This window comes from Malaclemys terrapin, chromosome 5 (genome assembly GCF_027887155.1).
Source record: "Malaclemys terrapin pileata isolate rMalTer1 chromosome 5, rMalTer1.hap1, whole genome shotgun sequence".
In the NCBI taxonomy this organism is placed as follows: Eukaryota; Metazoa; Chordata; order Testudines; family Emydidae; genus Malaclemys; species Malaclemys terrapin.
In genome coordinates this window covers 23,397,478-23,417,626 of record NC_071509.1, presented here as the reverse complement: position 1 = coordinate 23,417,626, position 20,149 = coordinate 23,397,478, and the positions used below count along the sequence as shown (strand labels likewise).

At 45.7% G+C, this 20,149-nt stretch overlaps 2 protein-coding genes across 2 annotated transcripts in view; both read right to left on the bottom strand.

The window, feature by feature from the left end:
• ABLIM2 (actin binding LIM protein family member 2) overlaps window positions 1-7,425 on the bottom strand; it is a 214,898-nt gene extending 207,473 nt beyond the window's left edge. The window contains exon 1 of the mRNA XM_054030385.1: window positions 7,076-7,425. Within this exon, the coding sequence (XP_053886360.1) occupies window positions 7,076-7,091 (16 nt within the window). The 5' untranslated portion in view covers window positions 7,092-7,425. The remainder of the gene's footprint in view (window positions 1-7,075) is intronic.
• A 9,026-nt stretch (window positions 7,426-16,451) lies between these two features.
• On the bottom strand, window positions 16,452-18,388 carry LOC128838395 (uncharacterized). Its single transcript, XM_054030542.1, has 2 exons — window positions 17,941-18,388; window positions 16,452-16,945 (listed from the first exon to the last, which is right to left on the bottom strand). The coding sequence occupies exons 1-2, from the start codon at window positions 18,341-18,343 to the stop codon at window positions 16,470-16,472; spliced, it is 879 nt and encodes a 292-aa protein (XP_053886517.1). The 5' UTR covers window positions 18,344-18,388; the 3' UTR covers window positions 16,452-16,469.
• Window positions 18,389-20,149: the final 1,761 nt, after the last annotated feature.

Below are 20,149 nucleotides of genomic sequence, written 5' to 3'. Positions count from 1 at the left end.
AGGAATTGAGGGTCATCACAAACCTCATCACCTTCCACCCAAGTGAAAGGTGCATTTCTTTGACCTGGCCTTCTCTAACATAAGTACACAGTAACATCTGGTCTAAAAAACCACAAACAACCCTAAAAACCTATCAAAATAAGACAATCCATTGCACACACTTATCCCGTGGGGGAGAGGATGAGACACAACATGTGACAAATGTTAGTCATGTTGTTTAATCCACTACTCTAAGGTATTCATATACAACAGTGTTGAGCATGGTATGAGTATATAGTAGAGGCTGGTTTTGGGGGTCTGAGTATTGGGCAGAAAGAATCCCTTTCTGTCAAACTAGCCAAGGATTCACAACATTGGTGCCAAGATTTCCCACTGATCCCTGGCTTTCCTTCTTTCTCCACTCCTCTGCACCTCAACAAGTTCACTGCGTACAACAGAAGGTAGCCTCGCAGTTCCACTTTCACAGGCTTTACAATTAATTTGTAGTCCTCTGTGTGTTTTTATCCAGCAGGGGAACATATGGTGTGATGAATCTAAACCACAAATGGCTTGAGAAGTAAGAGCAAAGATCAAATATAATCCTACATTTCAACAAGAAGCGGGTATATGCGGATTGCCAAATACATTGCATGTTCATCATTATACAAACACTGTGCCACACGCACATGATTTGGCAAAAAGAAACATGACACAAATAAATAAGAAAAAAAGGATTGATTTCTTTAAATCGATACTGGATATCTTTCCAAAAGATATTCTATAGTTACTGGGCTCAATAAAGGGATAGTTCGCTGAAATTTAGAGCTTTTGATATACAGAAGGTCAGACTAGATTATCTAATGGCCCCTTCTAGCCTTAAACCCTATGACTACCTCAAACAGAAGTTATGGGCTCGATGTAGAAATTACTAAGTGAGATTCCATTGACTGTGTTATACAGGAGATTGGACTAGATCATCCTAACAGTCCCTTGTGGCATTAAAATCTATGGCTACGTCTGCAGCTGGAGCTGGGGGAGTGATGCCCAACTCAAGTAGACATACTCAAAGAGAGCTAGCACACTAAAAATAGTAGTGTAGCCTGCAGCAGCACAGGCAACGGTGAGCAATGGCAATCACACACCCAGCTCCAAGTGTAGACGCAGCCTAAGATGCTAACACTATGTCTATACGCCAATCGGGCAGTGTGATTGCAGCACATGTAGACATACCAGGGCTAACTTGAGTAAGAACAGCAGTGAAGCCAAGGTAGCAGAGGCTAGCTCCACCCACTCATGACTATGTAGATCAAAGCTAGCTTGAGCAGCTTAGCTAGCTCCCAGCTGCAGTGTAGGCAACCCTTAGACCATGTTGCCACTCAGCAGCTGTCCCACAATGAACTAAACTCCTGTCCAAATGAGTTGGTAAGAAAGGACCCCTAACGTCAAAAATCTAGAATACAGAATATGGCTTGCTACTTTGAACAGCAACACCAAAGGAAAATAAATTTCATCTTATTCAACTTAAAAGAAGTAACTACCATCATGCAAAATAGGCCATTGCTTCATTTCTCGGAGAAGCTGTAACATGGTTATACATACAGCCAAAGAAAGTGGTTTTAATTTTCTATTTAATTACAAAACTGGCTGAGGATTGCATATTTTAATCTTCACACTCATTCATATTTAATTAGTCCAGCAAGACTTCCAAGCCTGGATGACCTCTTTCTGGATCTAACAAGCAATCTAATGTTCTCTATTACATGGACCAAAAAAGAGGGAGATTGAAAAGAAAAATAACGTGCTATAGCAATACTGATAGGTAAAACTACACTTTTATATTAAAATTATAATAGTCTACACTGTTTTCATAGAGAGCTCCCATTGACACACCGACTTTCTTTTCAAATAGGCTCAATTCTACATCTCATTTAGGAGTGTCGAGGGTGATCAATATCTCATTTTTAAGGATCTGATTTTGTCATGGAAGTCAGGCTTCCGTGACTTTAACAGACCTCCCTGGCTGCAGCCCCATCACAGCTCAGCCCCCCGAAGCTGGAGTGGCGGGGCTGAAGTGGCAGTCAGCTGTGCCCCCAGTAGCAGGGCTTCGACTGTCAGTCCCCCCACCCTGTCATGGGCGTCCATGAATTTTTGTTTATTGCCCGTGACTTTGATAAAAAAATCCCATAACAAAATCTTAACCTGACTCATATTTCAACATCAGCTGACAACCGCAGCATCTCACAGGAAGCACTCAACACCTTGCAGGTTCCAGGCCCCACACAGCCAACTATGTAACTATACCCTAACCCCTGTTTAACCAACTTTGCCCCATTTTCTTCCATGTAAGCTATTTCAGAACTCATGATCACCATGATACTAGATAGATCAGTTGCTTTCTGCTCTGTGCTATGAAACGTATTTGATTTTCCTCTTCAATGTAATATTTTCAAGCCTAAACCCCCATGTAGATTTGTGACATTCCATGTAATTTAAATGTTGTTAAAAACACTGGGTAACCAACACTGTGATTCACTTTTTGCATGCACTTCACTAAAATTAACGTTATGATCCTTTATGCATGTGAATTTGGGAGAAGCTAATGTTTTTCTTCCTCTCTTCGTTTGTGACCAGCTTTGTGCTTCTTGCTAGAATTCCAAAAGGTAAATAATGCAAATATTAGAACCTGGAAAGAGTTTTTAAGACTGAGATTTGTATCAACAACCATATCACAAATTCCTAACAAAAATACATTTCTTACCACCCATAGATCCATTGGCAGATCTGAGGTTTTTAAGTGGAATGAGACCTTTCTAAAAAAAACAGAAGACTTAATAAGACTTTTTGTGAACATTACCAGTCATCTGCAGAGTCATCAGGGACATATCCTGCCATTGATCTGAGGATGGAACTCCTATTTCAGTCAATGGAAGTTGTGTGCAATAAACTAATTGTGACATTAATAATATAAAAATACTATATCTTGATAGCAAGTTATGTGACGTGACTATGTTTTCCAGACAGTATTCTGACTACCCAATCCATCTATATTTTTATATCAGCTCAGAACAATAATCTCATAGTAACTGCAGCAACATATTTGGATGATATAATTAAAAATCTTTAGAGGCCAAACTTGGCCTGGCTAGAATGGTGGTGCAGGAACACAAGACTGTCCCTTACACCCCAGTATCAGCAATTCTTATCACACCTAGCAGTACAAGAGGGGAAGCAGGTTCCACAGGGTAGCTATGTGTAGGACCCTACCAAATTCACAGTCCATTTTTGTCAATTTCACAGTCATAGGATTTTAAAAATACACCTCTACCCCGATATAACGCGACCCGATATAACACGAATTCAGATATAATGCGGTAAAGCTGTGCTCCCGGGTGGGGTGGGGGGGGGGGGCTGCGCACTCCGGTGGATCACAGCAAGTTCAATATAACAGGGTTTCACCTATAACACGGTAAGATTTTTTGGCTCCCAAAGACAGCATTATATCGAGGTAAAGGTGTAGTAAATTTCATGATTTCAGCTATTTAAATCTGAAATCTCACGGTGTTGTAATTGTGGGGGTCCTGACCCAAAAAGGAGTTGTGGGGGGATCACATAGTTATAGTAGGGGGGTTGCAGTACTGCTACCCTTACTTCTGCGCTGCTGCTGGTGGCGGTGCTGACTTCAGAGCTGGGCAGCTAGAGAGCAGTGGCTGCTGCCTGGGAGCCCAGCTCTAAAGGCAGAGCCGCCACCAGCAGCAGCGTAGAAGTAAGGATGACATGGAATGGTATTGCCACCTTTACTTCTGCACTGCTGCCTGCAGAGCTGGGCCCTCAGTCAGCAGCCGCCACTCTCCAACTGCCCAGCTCTGAAGGCAGCAGCACAGAAGTAAGGGTGGCATGGTACTGCCACCTTTACTTCTGCGCTGCTGCTGGTGAGGCGCTGCCTTCAGAGCTGGGCACCCAGCCAACAACTGCAGCTCTCTAGTTGCCCAGCTCTGAAGGCAGCACAGAAGTAAGGGTGGCAATACAGAGACCCCCCCTAAAATAACTTTGTGGCCTCCCTGCAACGCCATTTTGGGTCAGGATCCCCAATTTGAGAAACGCTGGTCTCCGCCGTGAAATCTATAGTATGGGATAAAAGCACACAAAAGACCAGATTTCACAGGAGGAGACCAGATTTCATGGGCCGTGACACATTTTTCATGACCGTGAATTTGGTAGCACCCTAGCTATGTGGCAAACTGAGTATAGATCCAGTGCAGTTCATTCCCTCCCCAGAGTAGCAGGAAGATCGGGAAGCAGATTGTGACCTCCCTCATGGACTGCTCTAGGGCCATTGTAACAACGTGCTGCCCTTACACTGGGTGGATTGGACCATCACAATCTAGCCCTTAGTCTATCCACATTATCAGCACTGCCATTGGGTTATGTACTGATTATAATGGAAACATTTCGATTTTTTCAATAATTCCCGTGAAAATCTTTTATAAGCAATTGTGCCTCTAGAGCAGGGGGTCGGCAACCTTTCAGAAGCGGTGTGCCGAGTCTTCATTTATTCACTCTAATTTAAGGTTTCGCGTGCCAGTAATACATTTTAACGTTTTTAGAAGGGCTCCTTCTATAAGTCTATAATATATAACTAAACTATTGTTGTATGTAAAGTAAATAAGGTTTTTAAAATGTTTAAGAAGCTTCATTTAAAATTAAATTAAAATGCAGAGCCCCCCGGACCAGTGGCCAGGACCCGGGCAGTGAGAGTGCCACTGAAAATCAGCTTGTGTGCAGCATTTGGCGCACGTGTCATAGGTTGCCTACCCCTGCTCTAGAGTACTTGCCCTTTAGAGTATAATGCATGAGAACATGCTGCAGAGTCCTTGTCTCGCTGAACTCAATGGAAAACTCCCATTGACTTCAGTGGGTATAAATTTGGGCTTGAAGTGTAATTATTAGTAGAAACTGATTATAAGCTTGCTTGTTTGTTTTCATGTCCAGACAGAAATGCAGGGGTGGGGGGGGGGAAATGTTTTTTAAAATTCTCTCAGTTTTGGGAGGGTTGTTTTTGTTTGGGGATTTTTTAAAATATAACTAAGGAAATTTGTTTGTTTCAATATGGCTGGGATACACATTTTTGAGAATTCATCTGCACCAGGCTGCTGTCCACTGACATTTCTGCAGTGTTGTGTGTGTGTGTATGTATATATATGGTATACACACACACACACACAGGTATATATATAAAACGTGTTTATAATTTTAATATAAATTGAAAATAATGATAAGGATGAAATTGTGCCCTTGACCCAAAACCAACTAATATAACTGGAAAGACAGCCATTGAATTCAATAGTATTCTCTATGAATTTTAGGTATGTACCTGACCCCATTCCTATAGTACCTCACTATCTTTAATGTATTTATCTTCACAATACCCCTGTAGGAAAGAATCATCTGCAATTTACATATGAGGAACTGAGGTACAGAGTGGCTAAATGACTTGCCCATAGGGGTTTGAACTCAGGTCACCAACCTCCTAGACTTGTGCTCTAATCACTAGACCATCCTTCTTCTTTATACTCATCTGTTGACATACAGAGTCACCATCTCATTGTAATTAGTCAACATATAATTATTTTTGGGGGAAAGATGTATATTTAGCAGTCATTGTTATCCTTAGGAGTGAAACACACAATCAACTCAAAGGTATTTTCCCCCCTGCAAACCTACATTTTCTGACAAAGCTGTGTAACATTTTGCAATCAACTCTGCTCCAAACTAATCAGTACTTCAGTGCCATGCAAAACAGGTGAATGCTTAATCTTTTAAAAATAAAATTTCAAGTGGACTCCCAAATTAAATTCTTCCACACAAATATCTGAATGTATTTGAAGCTGCATATATTATTTTAAACAGGTATCATGTCTGAATATAATCATTGCAATTTATTTCTTCATTGCATGGAATCAGATAGAATGCTACCCAGACTTCTATATAAGTCTGTGGATCCGAAGAAGACATTCCAATTTTCATCTTGTGCACTACCACATAGTCTGGGCCAGATCTGCAAAGGCTGAGAATTTAAACCCACACATTTCCTTTTGCAAATATGTGTTTACTTTCCAGTAGCAACTTGCAGGGTGGGCTAGTAGGCAGCGAGTTTGCAGCAATAGATCTGACCCATATTTCTGCTGCAGAAAGCAGCTGCATATAGGAGGATCGGGGACGCTCTTTTGATACGGATTTTTTCCTCTTCACAACAAGCAGGCTTTACACACGTACGGCTGTCTCCTTCTGATTACTGGCCTGTGACAAGGGGCGCGTATGTGAGCGCACTGCCCACCTATTCAGGGGGCTGTACTGCTCCCCGCTCCCTGCAACACTGCGGTATCTGCTGGCCAAAAGTTTGCAGACCCTTCTTTTAATCGTGACCACAAAAAAAAAAAAAAAAAAAGCAAAACCACACCTTAAAAAGTTCGATTCGCACCTAGACCACTGGGATTCAGTCCGTCCTCACGAGCCCCCCCACACGGGCTGGCTGCGGGTGGATTATGCTGCTAGCAGGGTAGGAAGAGCAGCGCTGGCTGGGCTCTGCCACCCGCCTTGCATCCAGCACTGGAAGCAGCAGAAGCTCACCGCCTCACCCGGCTGTTTGCAAGAGGATGCCCGCATTTTATTTTTGGAGGGGGGAATCGATTGGGAATATTTTGGAGCATCAGCTTCCCCAGCCCCCACTCGCCCCGAAGAAAAGCTGCATTGTAACGTGACTGAGCCGCACGGGGAATCTGCCAAAAGGGAGGGAAATATCCACTTAAAAAACATACATGATGCAGACACTTGTTTAGTAGCTTAATGAAACGAGTGGAAGCAACCGCAATTCATTCCCTGCACCCTTCCCCCACCCAGCCTCTCGGCATTAAACCCTCTAGGCTGGGGAAGGGAGGGAATTAGCCGCATGATGTCCCCTTCTCCTGCAAGCTAGTCCCACAACCCGGGGCTCGTCCACATCTTGCATAAAAACGGGACAACTCTGCCAAAGGCTTGCAGCAAGATCCACCCTGCCCAGCGAGCTCCAGAGCTCGCCAGCCCCCTGGCGCGCGCCTACCTGTGCTGGTGCTCATGGTCTGGCAGTGGGAGCTGCTCTCAGCCGCACCTGGAGCCGCATGCACTGGCGCAGTTCCCCACTCCGGCCCGGGCTCGTGGTGCGCAGAGCGCCAAGGGCGGGCCAAGCCACCTGCCCCTGGTACACATCAAAAGTGCCCCAGAGCCGCCTCCCCACCCAGCGCAGCCTCATTCAACGCCCCGCTCCCTGGTGGCGCATCCCCAAGTTCTCTAGACCGGCAGCATCCCGGCCCCGCAGCTGTCATGCAAACGCCCCGTGCGCTGCGCAAGGCAGAGCGCAAGCCTGGCGCAGAGCAGCGCCTCACAGCCCTTCTCCGCCGTGCGGCTCTGCCCCCCCGGCCAGGTGACAACCGCGGCTCCCTGACAGCTCTGGTGCAGAGGGAGAGGGCTGCCGGAGCGGAGCAGTACAGGGGGACCCTGGGAAATGTAGGCTGCTCTGCCAGAGAGCCGCGTCCTAAGGAGCGGCAAGGGACTACATCTCCCGCAATGCTTTGCGCCAACAAGCCCCACGAAGGAGCGGGTGGGGCCGCTGACGGTCTGGTGGTGGGCTTGTGCCCCATGCGATGCCAACATCTGTGATGCACACCCTGGGAACTGGGCTTCTCTGCCAAGACCACACCCTCTAAGAGAAGCAGCAGCACGATGGTCAGCACCGCTTAAGAGCTCCCGTGCTTTGCTGCAGCATCTCACCTAGCAAATAAAAATACCTGCCTTGTAAACTCCAGGGGGAGCGAGTGGAAGGGTTGCAGGGAGCACTCCTCTCTGCTTCAGCGGCTGATACCCCCAGCAAACGATCCAGACACCAAGCGCTGGGAAACTGGTCCTCTTTATTTATGCGCAGCACGTCTGAAGCCAGGTCTACACTACAAAATTATGTCGACTTACCTTAGGGGGGCAAACAGCCACTGCAGTTATTAAATCGCTTGTGGGTGTGCACACTTGGCTCTTGATAGTGGCAGTGCTCGTCCTCACCAGGAACATTTGTATAGATTTTATTCTTACTGGGGGACAGCTCCTGAAAGGCAGAAATTGTCAGTGGAATGCAGGGGACCCAATGACATTGTGCTAACCTAATTACATCAACCACCACTCTATCACCCCTTGTGGAGGTGGTGTTTTCCAATGGGCACAGAGAGGCACTTACAGCAGTGAGAGCTAAATTTCAGTGAAGATACTTGCACCCAAGGCAGCCTAACTGTGTAGTATAGAGCAAGCCTGAGAAGCCTCTTGGAACATGGCTTGTATGAAAGATGCAATACAGTGTTATAAATGAATCACACTGTAAGGTAAAAAGCAACAGAGGGTCCTGTGGCACCTTTGAGACTAACAGAAGTATTGGGAGCATAAGCTTTCAGGGGTAAGAACCTCACTTCTTCAGATGCAAGTGAAGTCTTGCATCTGAAGAAGTGAGGTTCTTATCCATGAAAGCTTATGCTCCCAATACTTCTGTTAGTCTTAAAGGTGCCACAGGACCCTCTGTTGCTTTTTACAGATTCAGACTAACACGGCTACCCCTCTGATTTATAAGGTAAACAATGAAAAATATTACCATCACATGGAAAAAATAATAGGAAGGCAAAACCTTCAAAGCTAAATTATGCTCCCTGTTACACCAATATCATTCTAGAGTAACTCCATTTTTTTTTACAGTTACTCCTCATTGACATAGTGTAACAGGGAGTAGAATTTATCCCATTGTCTTTTGGATAACTCATACAACCCTTATTTGTGATCAACAGGAGCCTCAAATCGGGTGATGTGCTAAGCACCCTTACCTCACTCTGAAATCAATGGAAGTTAAGGGTGCTCAGTGCCTCACAGGAGCAAGCCCTCAGACATCCATGGCACATCGTGTAGAATAGTAGTGTTAACTCACTGGTCACTCTAATTTCTAACTGATACAAGAGTCTACTTCCCCCCCTGTTTGAACTTCCAAGGTGCTAAGTATCCTTAACTCCCACTGGATTAATTATATGCAGTGTAGTTGTAGCTGTGTATGTCCCAAGAGATTAAAGAGACAAGGTAGGTGACGGAATATCTTTTATTGGATCAGCTTCTGGTGTGAGAGAGACAAGCATTTGAGCCACACAAAGACAAGCTTTTGAGTCTGAAACTCTTCTTCAGGCAGTTGAGGGCACTCAGCACATTGCAGAACTGGGCTCTCAATCCCCCCTCTTATTTTGGGTGGACATGGTTTCTTCTTCATTTCTCCCCCCCCCCCCTCAAATGATTTGTAGAGTTTAAACAGCGACTGCTGCATTCCAGTGATGTCTACTGTGGTCTCTCCCTATAGTCCTTCCCTTCTATGCTGTTAGTTAATGTATGTGCACCTCTGAAATGTGCACATGAAAGCTGCTAAGAAAATGAAGAGTTCTTGTAGTTTTAATGTATCACTTTCACATCTCTGTAATAAAAACACAGTAAAGGAAAATGAGCCAATTTACACTATGGCTTCTTTAACTCAAAGGAGGTGCTGGGTTTCAAGAGATCTCAGGCAGTGAGTTTCCATATTAGGTGGAGGAGATCAGAATCTCTCCCACAAGTAGATGAACCCTGCTGACTAATCTTTCATATTTGTGACTATAAGAAATGTTAATAGCTCATTGCAACTAATTGTATTGAATATATTAAGACCACATCATGCTAAAGTCATAACAATTTTGATTTAGTTTTTAATAACAAAAAATTCAAATGGTCAGATTCAGCATTACACTCTGGTGACACAAAGCTGACTAACTTTGGTTTTGGCTGGCTCTGCATTACAGGAGAGACAAAGAAGCTGAAGCATACAAAAGAATCACTCTCTCTCTCTCTCTCTTAATAAAGTTCCTATTACTCCAGGATCCTTTGACTATTATTTAGAAAAATAATCCAGCTAAGAGCAACAGGTAACTCACAACCCCCAACCAAAATCTCTCCCCCACAAAGTCTAAACATCAACCTTCCCGTCCCCACCCAACAGCTAATGCAGAAAGATGGACCTTGTAGCATGACTTGAAGGTCAACAGATTTAAGCTATTTTTGGCTAAGGGAAAAGTAACTTCTAAACCAGAGGGCCCCTCAAAGAGAAGGTTGCACCATCCGCACCATTTTGTTTAAAGGGAAGGGACTCCAAGAATCCGTTGGTTGCAACTGTGGCCGTATCGCACAGGGGAAAAGTTAATCTCTCTAGTAGGGCTGGACAAAAAGTATCAGATAAATAGTTTATTTGCCAAAAATGCAGTTTTGATCAACCCAAAACCGTTTGCAAATTTGACTGAAGTTCACCAAATAGTTTTCGTCTCAATGTTTCCCCCCAGGCTTAGGAGCCATTCACAAAATGACAGCAGGAGGATGAGGATGCTCCTCCCTTATAACAGCTTCAAGAGACCTCTGCCCCAGGATATCCCATAGCCCAGTGGATAGAATCATAGAATATCAGGGTTGGAAGAGAGCTCAGGAGGTCATCTAGTCCAACCCCCTGCTCAAAGCAGAACCAACCCCAACTAAATCATCCCAGCCAGGGCTTTGTCAAGCCAGGCCTTAGAAACCTCTAAGGATGGAGATTCCCTAGTAACCCATCCAGTGCTTCACCTCCTAGTGAAATAGTTTTGCCTAATATCCAACCTAGACCTCCCACAGTGCAACTTGAGACCATTGCTCCCTTTTTGGTCACCTGCCACCACTGAGAACAGCCTAGCTCCAGGGCCATCCCTAGCCATTTTGGTGCCCTACGCAGGCCCTCCCCCCCCACGGGGGGCTGTGTAGGGCCCCAGGTCTACCCCCCCAAAGGTCTGGGAGGCAGGAGCTGTGGGGGGCCACTTTTGGGGGACCCACAGGCCCAGAGTGGCCCGGGGGATTAGCAGGGGGCTGGGGGAAGGGATCCCCCATTCACCAGCAGTGGCAGGAAGCGGAGCAGTCCGGCCCCAGCCCGCTCTACTCTGCCAGCTCTAGGGTGACCAGATGTCCCGATTTTATAGGGACAGTCCCGATATTTCAGATTTTTTCTTATATAGGCTCCTATTACCCCCCACCCCCTGTCCAAATTTTTCACACTTGCTGTCTGGTGACCCTAGCCAGCTCCCAACTGCAGCACTTCACTTCTCACCGTCGGTGAGAGCTGGGGGCGGTCCTTTCCCCAACCTGAGTGACATGGCTGGGGCCTGGGCAAGGGAAGTGGAGCAGGCTGGGGCCATGTCTCTCTGCTTCCCGCCACCAGTGAGTGCAGGGGGCGATCCTTTCTCTGCACTCATTGGTGGCGGGAAGCGGATCAGAGCAGAGCAGACTGGGAGCCAGGTTGCTCCGCTTCCTGCCGCTGCCGGTGAGTACAGGGTCACTGGGGGAAGAGGTGGAATGGGGGCAGGCCAGGGGTGGAGCGGGAGGGAAGGGTAAGAGGCAGGGCAGAGGGAGTTGTCCAGGGCCCCACAGCCCCCTAGGGATGGCCCTGCCCCTTGAAGGGTGGGCCGGCCGAGGGATAGAGCATGGATCTGCCTAGGGCACCATGACATTTGGGGCAATTTGGTGTCCCAAATGTCATGGTGCCCTCCGCAGCTGCGTATGCTGCATATGCCTAAGGATGGCCCTGCCTAGCTCCATCCTCTTTGGACCCCCCCTTCAGGTAGTTGAAGGCTGCTATCAAATCCCCCCTCACTCTTATCTTCTGCAAACTAAATAAGACCAATTCCCTCAGCCTCTCCTCATAAGTCGTGTTCCCCAGACCCCTAATCATTGGACCCTTCCCTACCATGTAGGAAGATGCAAGTTCAAATTCCTACCCTCTGCTTGATGAAGAGGAGAATTGAGCCCACATAGGTCTAACACATCTTGGGTAAGTGCTATAGCTGCTGGGCTAAAGGTTAAAAGGGACTTGCCACCTCTTCCTCCTGATTTGTGAAGCTAGCCTTTTCCTTTGCTTTAATTTTGAAAAGCGACCAAAATTAAGCAAAGCATTTTTGTTTAACCTAAAAAGAAATGTTGACTTTTTCGATTCATCAAAATTTTTCAGTATTTTCAGTGTGTTTGCACCAAACCCATTTTGTTTTAGTCAATTTTTCAGAACTGCCAGAAAACTGAAAAAATCAGTTACTTATCCAGCTCTGTTCTCCAAGCATTGGTAACTATTCATTCTCACACCATGTGAGAGACAGGTGCATTTAATCTAGGCCCCAGATACTCTGGGGGAAGCTCAACCTAAATTTGGTGGCACTCTGGTGTGGCAGACTGGAAGTTCTATGGGGCTTCATTTATATTTTAAAATAGAGCTTTTTAATTTATGGAATATAAAAATGGATAATACAACCAGTAGCAGTTGCTTTTTATTATATTAAAATTCAATTTATGTGATACTGTCCCTATATATGTACACATATTTATAGCATGTTGTAGATTTCTGCATTGACCAAACATAATTACTTCAGAGAAGCTGGCATAATTCTGTGTGTTAGGCTGCTAGAAAGTTATTTCCCCCTCCCTCTCCTCCATGAATTCAACCAAAGTGTCTTGCAATTTGGTTTCCCCTTTCTTTGTTTAATGAACTTTTCCATCACCAAAACTTCTAAATTATAGTAAACTATAAAGATGTTGGATGGTTGTTTTTCCTTCCAATGATTTGTTATAGAAAAGGTAGCTGCAACTAATAAGTGGGATATTATTTCTTTACATTTCCAATAAATATTGTTGATTTTTCTATTAAAAACCCAACAAATAAATCCATTGGTAAAATAAAATTGGTATAGTCTTTTACTTGATACTAGTTAGCATGTTTGTTTCAAAAAATGTTTCCATTTTAGGTCATTATCGAGTATGTATCAAAGGTCAAATTTTGAAAAGTGCCTAAGTGATTTATAAGCCCAGATCCCATTTTCAAAAGTCACTTTTGAAAATGGGACTTAGGTACTTTAGAAAATTGTACCTGAAATCCCCACCTCACATTCTTCCCAGTGGTTTCCCCTTTCCAACTAGTACATCTTTTATAAAGATACTATTGATACAGCGGTTTGTAAGCATTTCCTTTTGTGACAAAATGTAATTTAGATGAGAAACCTATTCTCCATCTGTCTTCATTCCTTTACTGAATTTTTTTTAATTTCTGCATCACCACTTTATTTCTTCATGAAAGACAATTATTCTTTTGTATGACAACTATTCAGAGCTTAGAATGAGATACTGCTGCATTTATGTTCATATCAGCAACAATATAATTTTTCTCTTACTAAAAGATCTCTATTTAAAGTTTCTTTATTTTCAGCTTGTCTGACATTCTGAGTTGTAAATATTATGAGACTTGAAAGCTATTTTGTTTTAAACCTAATAAAAGTTCAATTTTTTATATTTGTCATTGAATTCTATCAGCCTTACTCAAATTGAGTGATATTTTACTGCACAAATATGCCTATTTAAATCAGCGAGACTAATTTACATGCTTAGAGTTAAGCATGTGCTTTAGTTCTTTAGGCACTAGTCCAGCAAAGTACTATTAAACATAAATAAGGGGATGGGCAGGGGGAGAGTTTGAATTGGGCCTGGAATGTATCTACCTGCTTTTCCCTAATATTTGAACCTTTTCATGAATCTTAGAATGAAATCTTCATTCTCATAAACTGATGGTAGAGAAATTGGGGATGGATTTAGCAAAAGAACCCAAGTACAGAATTCAGATCCAAATGACATTTTTGACAAACAAATAGGCCCTCAGAGACAGAATGAAAGGTGTGCTTGCAGCAGTGTGAACTCAAAAGGTATTTTTTTAGAACTATCGCAATGCCATTTATGTAAAAGAAGCTCATGGCTTAGTGGAATGAGAGTTTTATTTGTATGAAGACCCTATGATTGGGTCTGAAAATCTGAAGCCATCAGGCTCCCGCTCTTCCTTCCCATCAGTGATTGGAGATACACTTGTCTGAACCTTCCACAAATATTGTGCTTTTTTCCACATCTCTGTTTGCATGAAGAAATCTCCATGAAAAAAACGTGTTAAATATATTTGTCTTAGGCCTTGTCTACACTACGAGAGTAGTTCGATTTTACTTAAATCGAATTTTTGGAATCGATATTGCAAAGTCGAACGTGTGTGTCCACACTAAGGACAGTAATTCGACTTTGTGAGTCCACACTAACGGGGAAAGCGTCGACATTGGAAGCTGTGCACTGTGGGCAGCTATCCCACAGTTCCCGGAGTCCCCGCTGCCCATTGGAATTCTGGGTGGAGCCACAAATGCCTTCTGGGTAAAAAAAAAATGTGTCCAGGGTGCTTTTGGGTAACTGTCGTCATCCGTCCATCACTCCCGCCCTCCCTCCCTGAAAGCGCCGGCGGGAAATCAGTTCGCGCACTTTTCTAGTCAGTGACAGCGCGGACGCCACAGCACTGCGAGCATGGAGCACACTGCGACCATCGCTGCAGTTGTGGCCGCTCTCAACGCCTCGCAGCTTATCATACACCTTTCCCTGAGGCAGATGCAGATAAGTCAGGCGAGGAGGCTACGTCACCGCGGTGATGGCCTGAAGTCTGAGAGTAGCACAGACCTCTCAGAAAGCAGGGGACCCAGCGCCGAGGACATCACGGTCGCAATGGGTCATGTTGATGCCGTGGAACGGCGATTCTGGGCACGGGAAACAAGCACTGAGTGGTGGGACCGCATAGTGCTGCAGGTCTGGGATGAATCCCAGTGGCTGCGAAACTTTCGCATGCGGAAGGGAACTTTCCTGGAACTTTGTGAGTTGCTGTCCCCTGCCCTGAAGCGCAATGACACCCGGATGCGAGTAGCCCTGACTGTCCAGAAGCGAGTGGCCATAGCCCTCTGGAAGCTTGCAACGCCAGACAGCTACCGGTCAGTCGCGAACCAGTTTGGGGTGGGCAAATCTACTGTGGGGGTTATTGTGATGCAAGTAGCCAAGGCAATCGTTGATGTACTGCTGCCAAAGGTAGTGACCCTGGGAAACGTGGAGGCGATCATAGATGGCTTCGCAGCGATGGGATTCCCAAACTGCGGTGGGGCCATAGATGGAACTCACATCCCTATCCTGGCACCGGACCATCAGGCCAGCCAGTACATTAACAGAAAGGGCTACTTTTCCATGGTGCTGCAAGCACTGGTGGACCACAGGGGACGTTTTACCAACATCTACGTCGGATGGCCGGGCAAGGTTCATGACGCTCGTGTTTTCAGGAACTCTGGTCTGTTTAGACGGCTGCAGCAAGGTATTTACTTCCCGGACCACAAAATAACTCTTGGGGATGTGGAGATGCCTATAGTCATCCTCGGGGACCCAGCCTACCCGCTAATGCCCTGGCTCATGAAGCCCTATACTGGCGCCCTGGACAGTGAAAAAGAACTCTTCAACTACCGGCTGAGCAAGTGCAGAATGGTGGTGGAGTGTGCTTTTGGCCGTCTCAAGGGGAGATGGAGAAGCTTGCTGACTCGCTGTGATCTCAGCGAAACCAATATCCCCATTGTTATAGCAGCTTGCTGTGTGCTCCACAATCTCTGTGAGAGCAAGGGGGAGACCTTTATGGCGGGGTGGGAGGTTGAGGAAAATAGCCTGGCTTCTGATTACGCACAGCCAGACAGCCGGGCAATTAGAAGAGACCAGCGGGACGCGCTGTGCATCTGGGAGGCTTTGAAAGCTAGGTTCCTGAGTGAGCAGGGTAACCTGTGACTGTAAAGTTTGTGTACAGAGAAGCCGAACCTGCCCCCGTTTCTTTACCCAGTTAATGTTGACTATCCTCTCCAGTTACATACCCCCTTCTCCCCCACTTCCAACACACGTTTCGAAATAAAATCAGTTCTACTTTGTTAATGAACACCGTTTTCTTTACTACTGTTTTCGCGGGAATTTTTTAAAACTGGGACGCGGATTGTGGTGCGGAGCGGGTGTAGTGTAGTGACGCAAAGAAAGCTTCTAAACTCAAGGATTGACAGGCTCCGCTGTGGTGGGCTGGTTCTTTCAACGGAGCCTGTCACCCCTCCTGATCGGGACTGTGTGTATGGGGGGGGCTATGTGACTTTGTGGCAGGGGGAGGACGGTTACAGATCTCCTGCTGTGTGGCTCTGTGATCCTGCATAAGGACCGCCGCTTAAGATCTGTAACTGCCCTCCCCCGCCACAAAGTCACAGAGCAACCCACCCCCCACTACAGAACATGAAAACCACCTCCCAGACTGACCAGGGCAACTAGTCACTGCACTGTGTATGTGCCCTGCTGCTGTACCTGCCCCCGCCTATGTACCCTGCCAAAGGTGACTGTCCTGTCCAATTACCATCCCCCTTTCCCCCCCTCCTCCAAAAGAACATGATGGAAACATTAGTTAACAGAAACATATTTTTTATTATCAACTACACATGGAACTGGGAGGTGAAACTTGGACGGGGGCTTGTGTCAGGCGGGAAGGAAAGAACTTATCAAATTTTGGGGAATGAGAGCCTTCTGCTACTAGAGCTCTCTGCAGGGGTGGAGTGAGAGTTTGCGTGGACTCTGCCGCCTCTCCTTCTGTGCACTTTGGGTGAGGGGGGTATGGGACTTGGTGGCGGGGGAGGGCGGTTAGAGATGGACTGCAGCGGGGCTCTGTCCTCCTGCCTCCGTTCCTGCAGAACATCCACAAGGCGCCGGAGCGTGTCCGTTTGCTCCCTCAGTAGTCCAAGCAGGGTTTGAGTCGCCTGCTGGTCTTCCTGCCGCCACCTCTCCTCCCGATCCATGTTTGCTTGCTGCATTTGGGACAAGTTCTCCCGCCACTGGGTCTGCTGTGCTGCCTGGGCTCGGGAGCAGGCCATAAGCTCTGAGAACATGTCCTCCCGTGTCCTCTTCTTCCTATGCCTAATCCTCGCTAGCCTCTGGGAGTGTGATGCCAGGCTAGGTTGTGAGACAGTCGCAGATGGGGCTGTGGGAATGGGAAAAAGGGAGTGAATTCCTCAGAAAGATAAATGTAGTTGTGAACAAAGAACATAGTCTTTCTCTGTGAACAAGACCATGCACAGCACCTATCACATGCGCACTCAGCACAAGGTCGAATTCTCGGCCTTCGCATTCAGTGCCTGGGGTCTTGCACAGCACATTTGAGAAGCGTGTCAGGACAACGGAATTTCTGTTGCAGGCAGACATGGTAAGCCGTAGACTCGTGGCAGCTTAAAACTTTAATATTAGCAATGGCCTCATTTCACATTGAAATCAATGTCGGTCCCTGCTGCCAGCAATCCGGCAAGCAGGAACTCTGCTCCTGTCCCACACCCTCGCGGCTGTCCCCGGGAACGATCCCTTTCGGCTGCCCCTCTCCCGCCTCCACCGCGTGGCTGCAAACCAGCGGTTACAGTTCTGTAAAGGAACGGTAAAGCAGTCCCAACACTAACATTCCCCTACCTCATTCAAAGCAGGTCACCATGAGCGACATCACCCTCATGAGGATCTCTGACAGCGAGAAAGAGAGAATGCTCCGGGAAAGCCTCCAAAGACCAGGGCCGTATGCCGCCCTGCTGTGCAGAGCAATGATTCCCGAGTACTTGCTTGTCTCGTGGCGTGGCAACGTGTCGTACTACGGAGGACCCAATAAGGCCGCTCTCCCCAGGAACCTAATGCAACGGATTTCCAATTACCTCCAGGAGAGCTTCCTCGAGATGTCACAGGAGGATTTCTGCTCCATCCCCGGACATATAGACCGCATTTTACTCTAGCTGCTGTAGCAGTGACTAAACAGTAGAGCGGCTTGGGCAGGACAATCATGCAAAACTGGACATTGCTAGATTTTTTTTTCAATAGTTGCACTGCCCATGACTGAACCGTTAAGCGCCTAGGGCAAACTAATCATGAGAAACCCATTTTTTTAATTGTTAATATTCCTGTTCTGTTAAAAATAAATGTTTAGATGTTTACAACACTTACTGGCTGATCCTTCCCCAGATTCTGTGTCCGGGGTAACGGCTGGGGACGGTTGGTAGGGGATCTCTGTAAGGGTGATGAAGAGATCCTGGCTGTCGGGGAAATCAGCGTTGTGAGTGCTGTCGACTGCCTCGTCCACCTCTTCTCCTTCCTCATCTTCCCCGTCCGCTAACATGTCCGAGGATCCGGCCGTGGACAATATCCCATCCTCAGAGTCCACGGTCACTGGTGGGGTAGTGGTGGCGGCTGCACCTAGGATGGAATGCAGTGCCTCGTAGAAACGGGATGTCTGGGGATGGGATCCGGAGCGTCCGTTTGCCTCTTTGGTCTTCTGGTAGCCTTGTCTCAGCTCCTTGATTTTCACGCGGCACTGCGTTGCATCCCGGCTGTATCCTCTCTCTGACATGTCTTTAGAGATCTTCTCATAGATCTTTGCATTCCGTTTCTTGGAGCGCAGCTCGGAAAGCACGGACTCATCGCCCCACACAGCGATGAGATCCAAGACTTCCCGATCAGTCCATGCTGGGGCCCTCTTTCTATTCTGAGATTGCACGGCCATCACTGCTGGAGAGCTCTGCATCATTGCCAGTGCTGCTGAGCTCGCCACAATGTCCAGACAGGAAATGAGATTCAAACTGGCCAGACAGGAAAAGGAATTCAAATTCAAATTTTCCCAGGGCTTTTCCTGTGTGGCTGTTCAGAGCATCCGAGCTCGTACTGCTGTCCAGAGCGTCAACAGAGTGGTGCACTGTGGGATAGCTCCCGGAGCTATTAGCGTCGATTTCCATCCACACCTAGCCTAATTCGACATGGCCATGTCGAATTTAGCGCTACTCCCCTCGTCGGGGAGGAGTACAGAAGTCGAATTAAAGAGACCTCTATATCGAACTAAATACCTTCGCGGTGTGGACGGGTGCAGGGTTAATTCGATGTAACGGCGCTAACTTCGACATAAACGCCTAGTGTAGACCAGGCCTTACTCTCCCTCAGTCATGTGTTGCTTATCTTTATAGGCCTTGACTATAGAGGTAATTCACTCTGATTCCAATAATCAATAAGCAGCAACCAACATAGCTGCACCATTACAAATCCCAGGCAGCAACATTGGGAAATAGCTGTCAATTGCTGGAATCAGGCCAAATTCCCAATGGACACAATGCCTTCAATTGTAAGCTCTTTGGGGAAGAGGCAGTACCTGCCCTTCTGTCTAATATCTTGGATTACGGAGCTTTGATCCTTCTTGAAGCATTTGGATGTTAATATAATCAACAAAATTATAAGACTAAGTAAGTGAAAATTGTTCTCAAAAGAATAACATGCTCAAAGATCTTAATTGTTGCAAGCTTCTGGATATGGCAACAAATTTCCAGCAATTTATCAATTTGTCTATAAATAATGAGTTACTATTTCATTATGGCTACATTACAGTAACACTGAAATAGTAACGTAACGTAATATCAAGGAGACTGTATCTGTGTGATAAACTTTTATGTGAAGCACCTCTCTTTCTGTGGGTGGTATATAAATATTACAGCAGCAGCAATAAGTTTGAGATATTGTCCAGCTGCCATAATTACCTTTTAGGCATCTAAATATGTTTGACCTATAGCTCATAATACAACTCCAAAGCAAACTTTGAAAACAGAAAGAATGAAAACAACATAAAAGGGAACAACTAAGGAGGATAAAAGAAATCTTTGTTAGAAGGGGACAATCAGGAATTATTCAATCTTGTCAGTAGTCAGCTTTAAGAAAGTTGGTCAAAACAAACAAACTTTAATAGCTGAAAAGCAGTTGCTTGATGTGACATGAAGCATAACAGGTATTATGCCAATAGCTCTGTATAAATTATACACAAGAAAGAACAGCAAGCAAGAGAGACCAATAGAAATGCAAAGAAAAATAAAACCACTGACTCCCCTGTGGGGAATACCAGTAAGAACATAAGCACCCTCACAAATGGCTGCCCCGCGAAACACAACCAAACATCATATGTTGGGGAAAAATGAGACTTGAGTAAATGGAATGGTAGACAAGGCAGGGCAATGACAAGATAGTGCAAAACTTTAGCAAATGCTTAATACAGTCAATAAATGTTCATGACTATCATACTTACTATGGTATTGAAATTTTGTGCTTTTTATAATAAATACCACATTATAATTGAATTGCTGTCCTTTTTGTGTGTTATGTAAATATATTGCACTCTCTC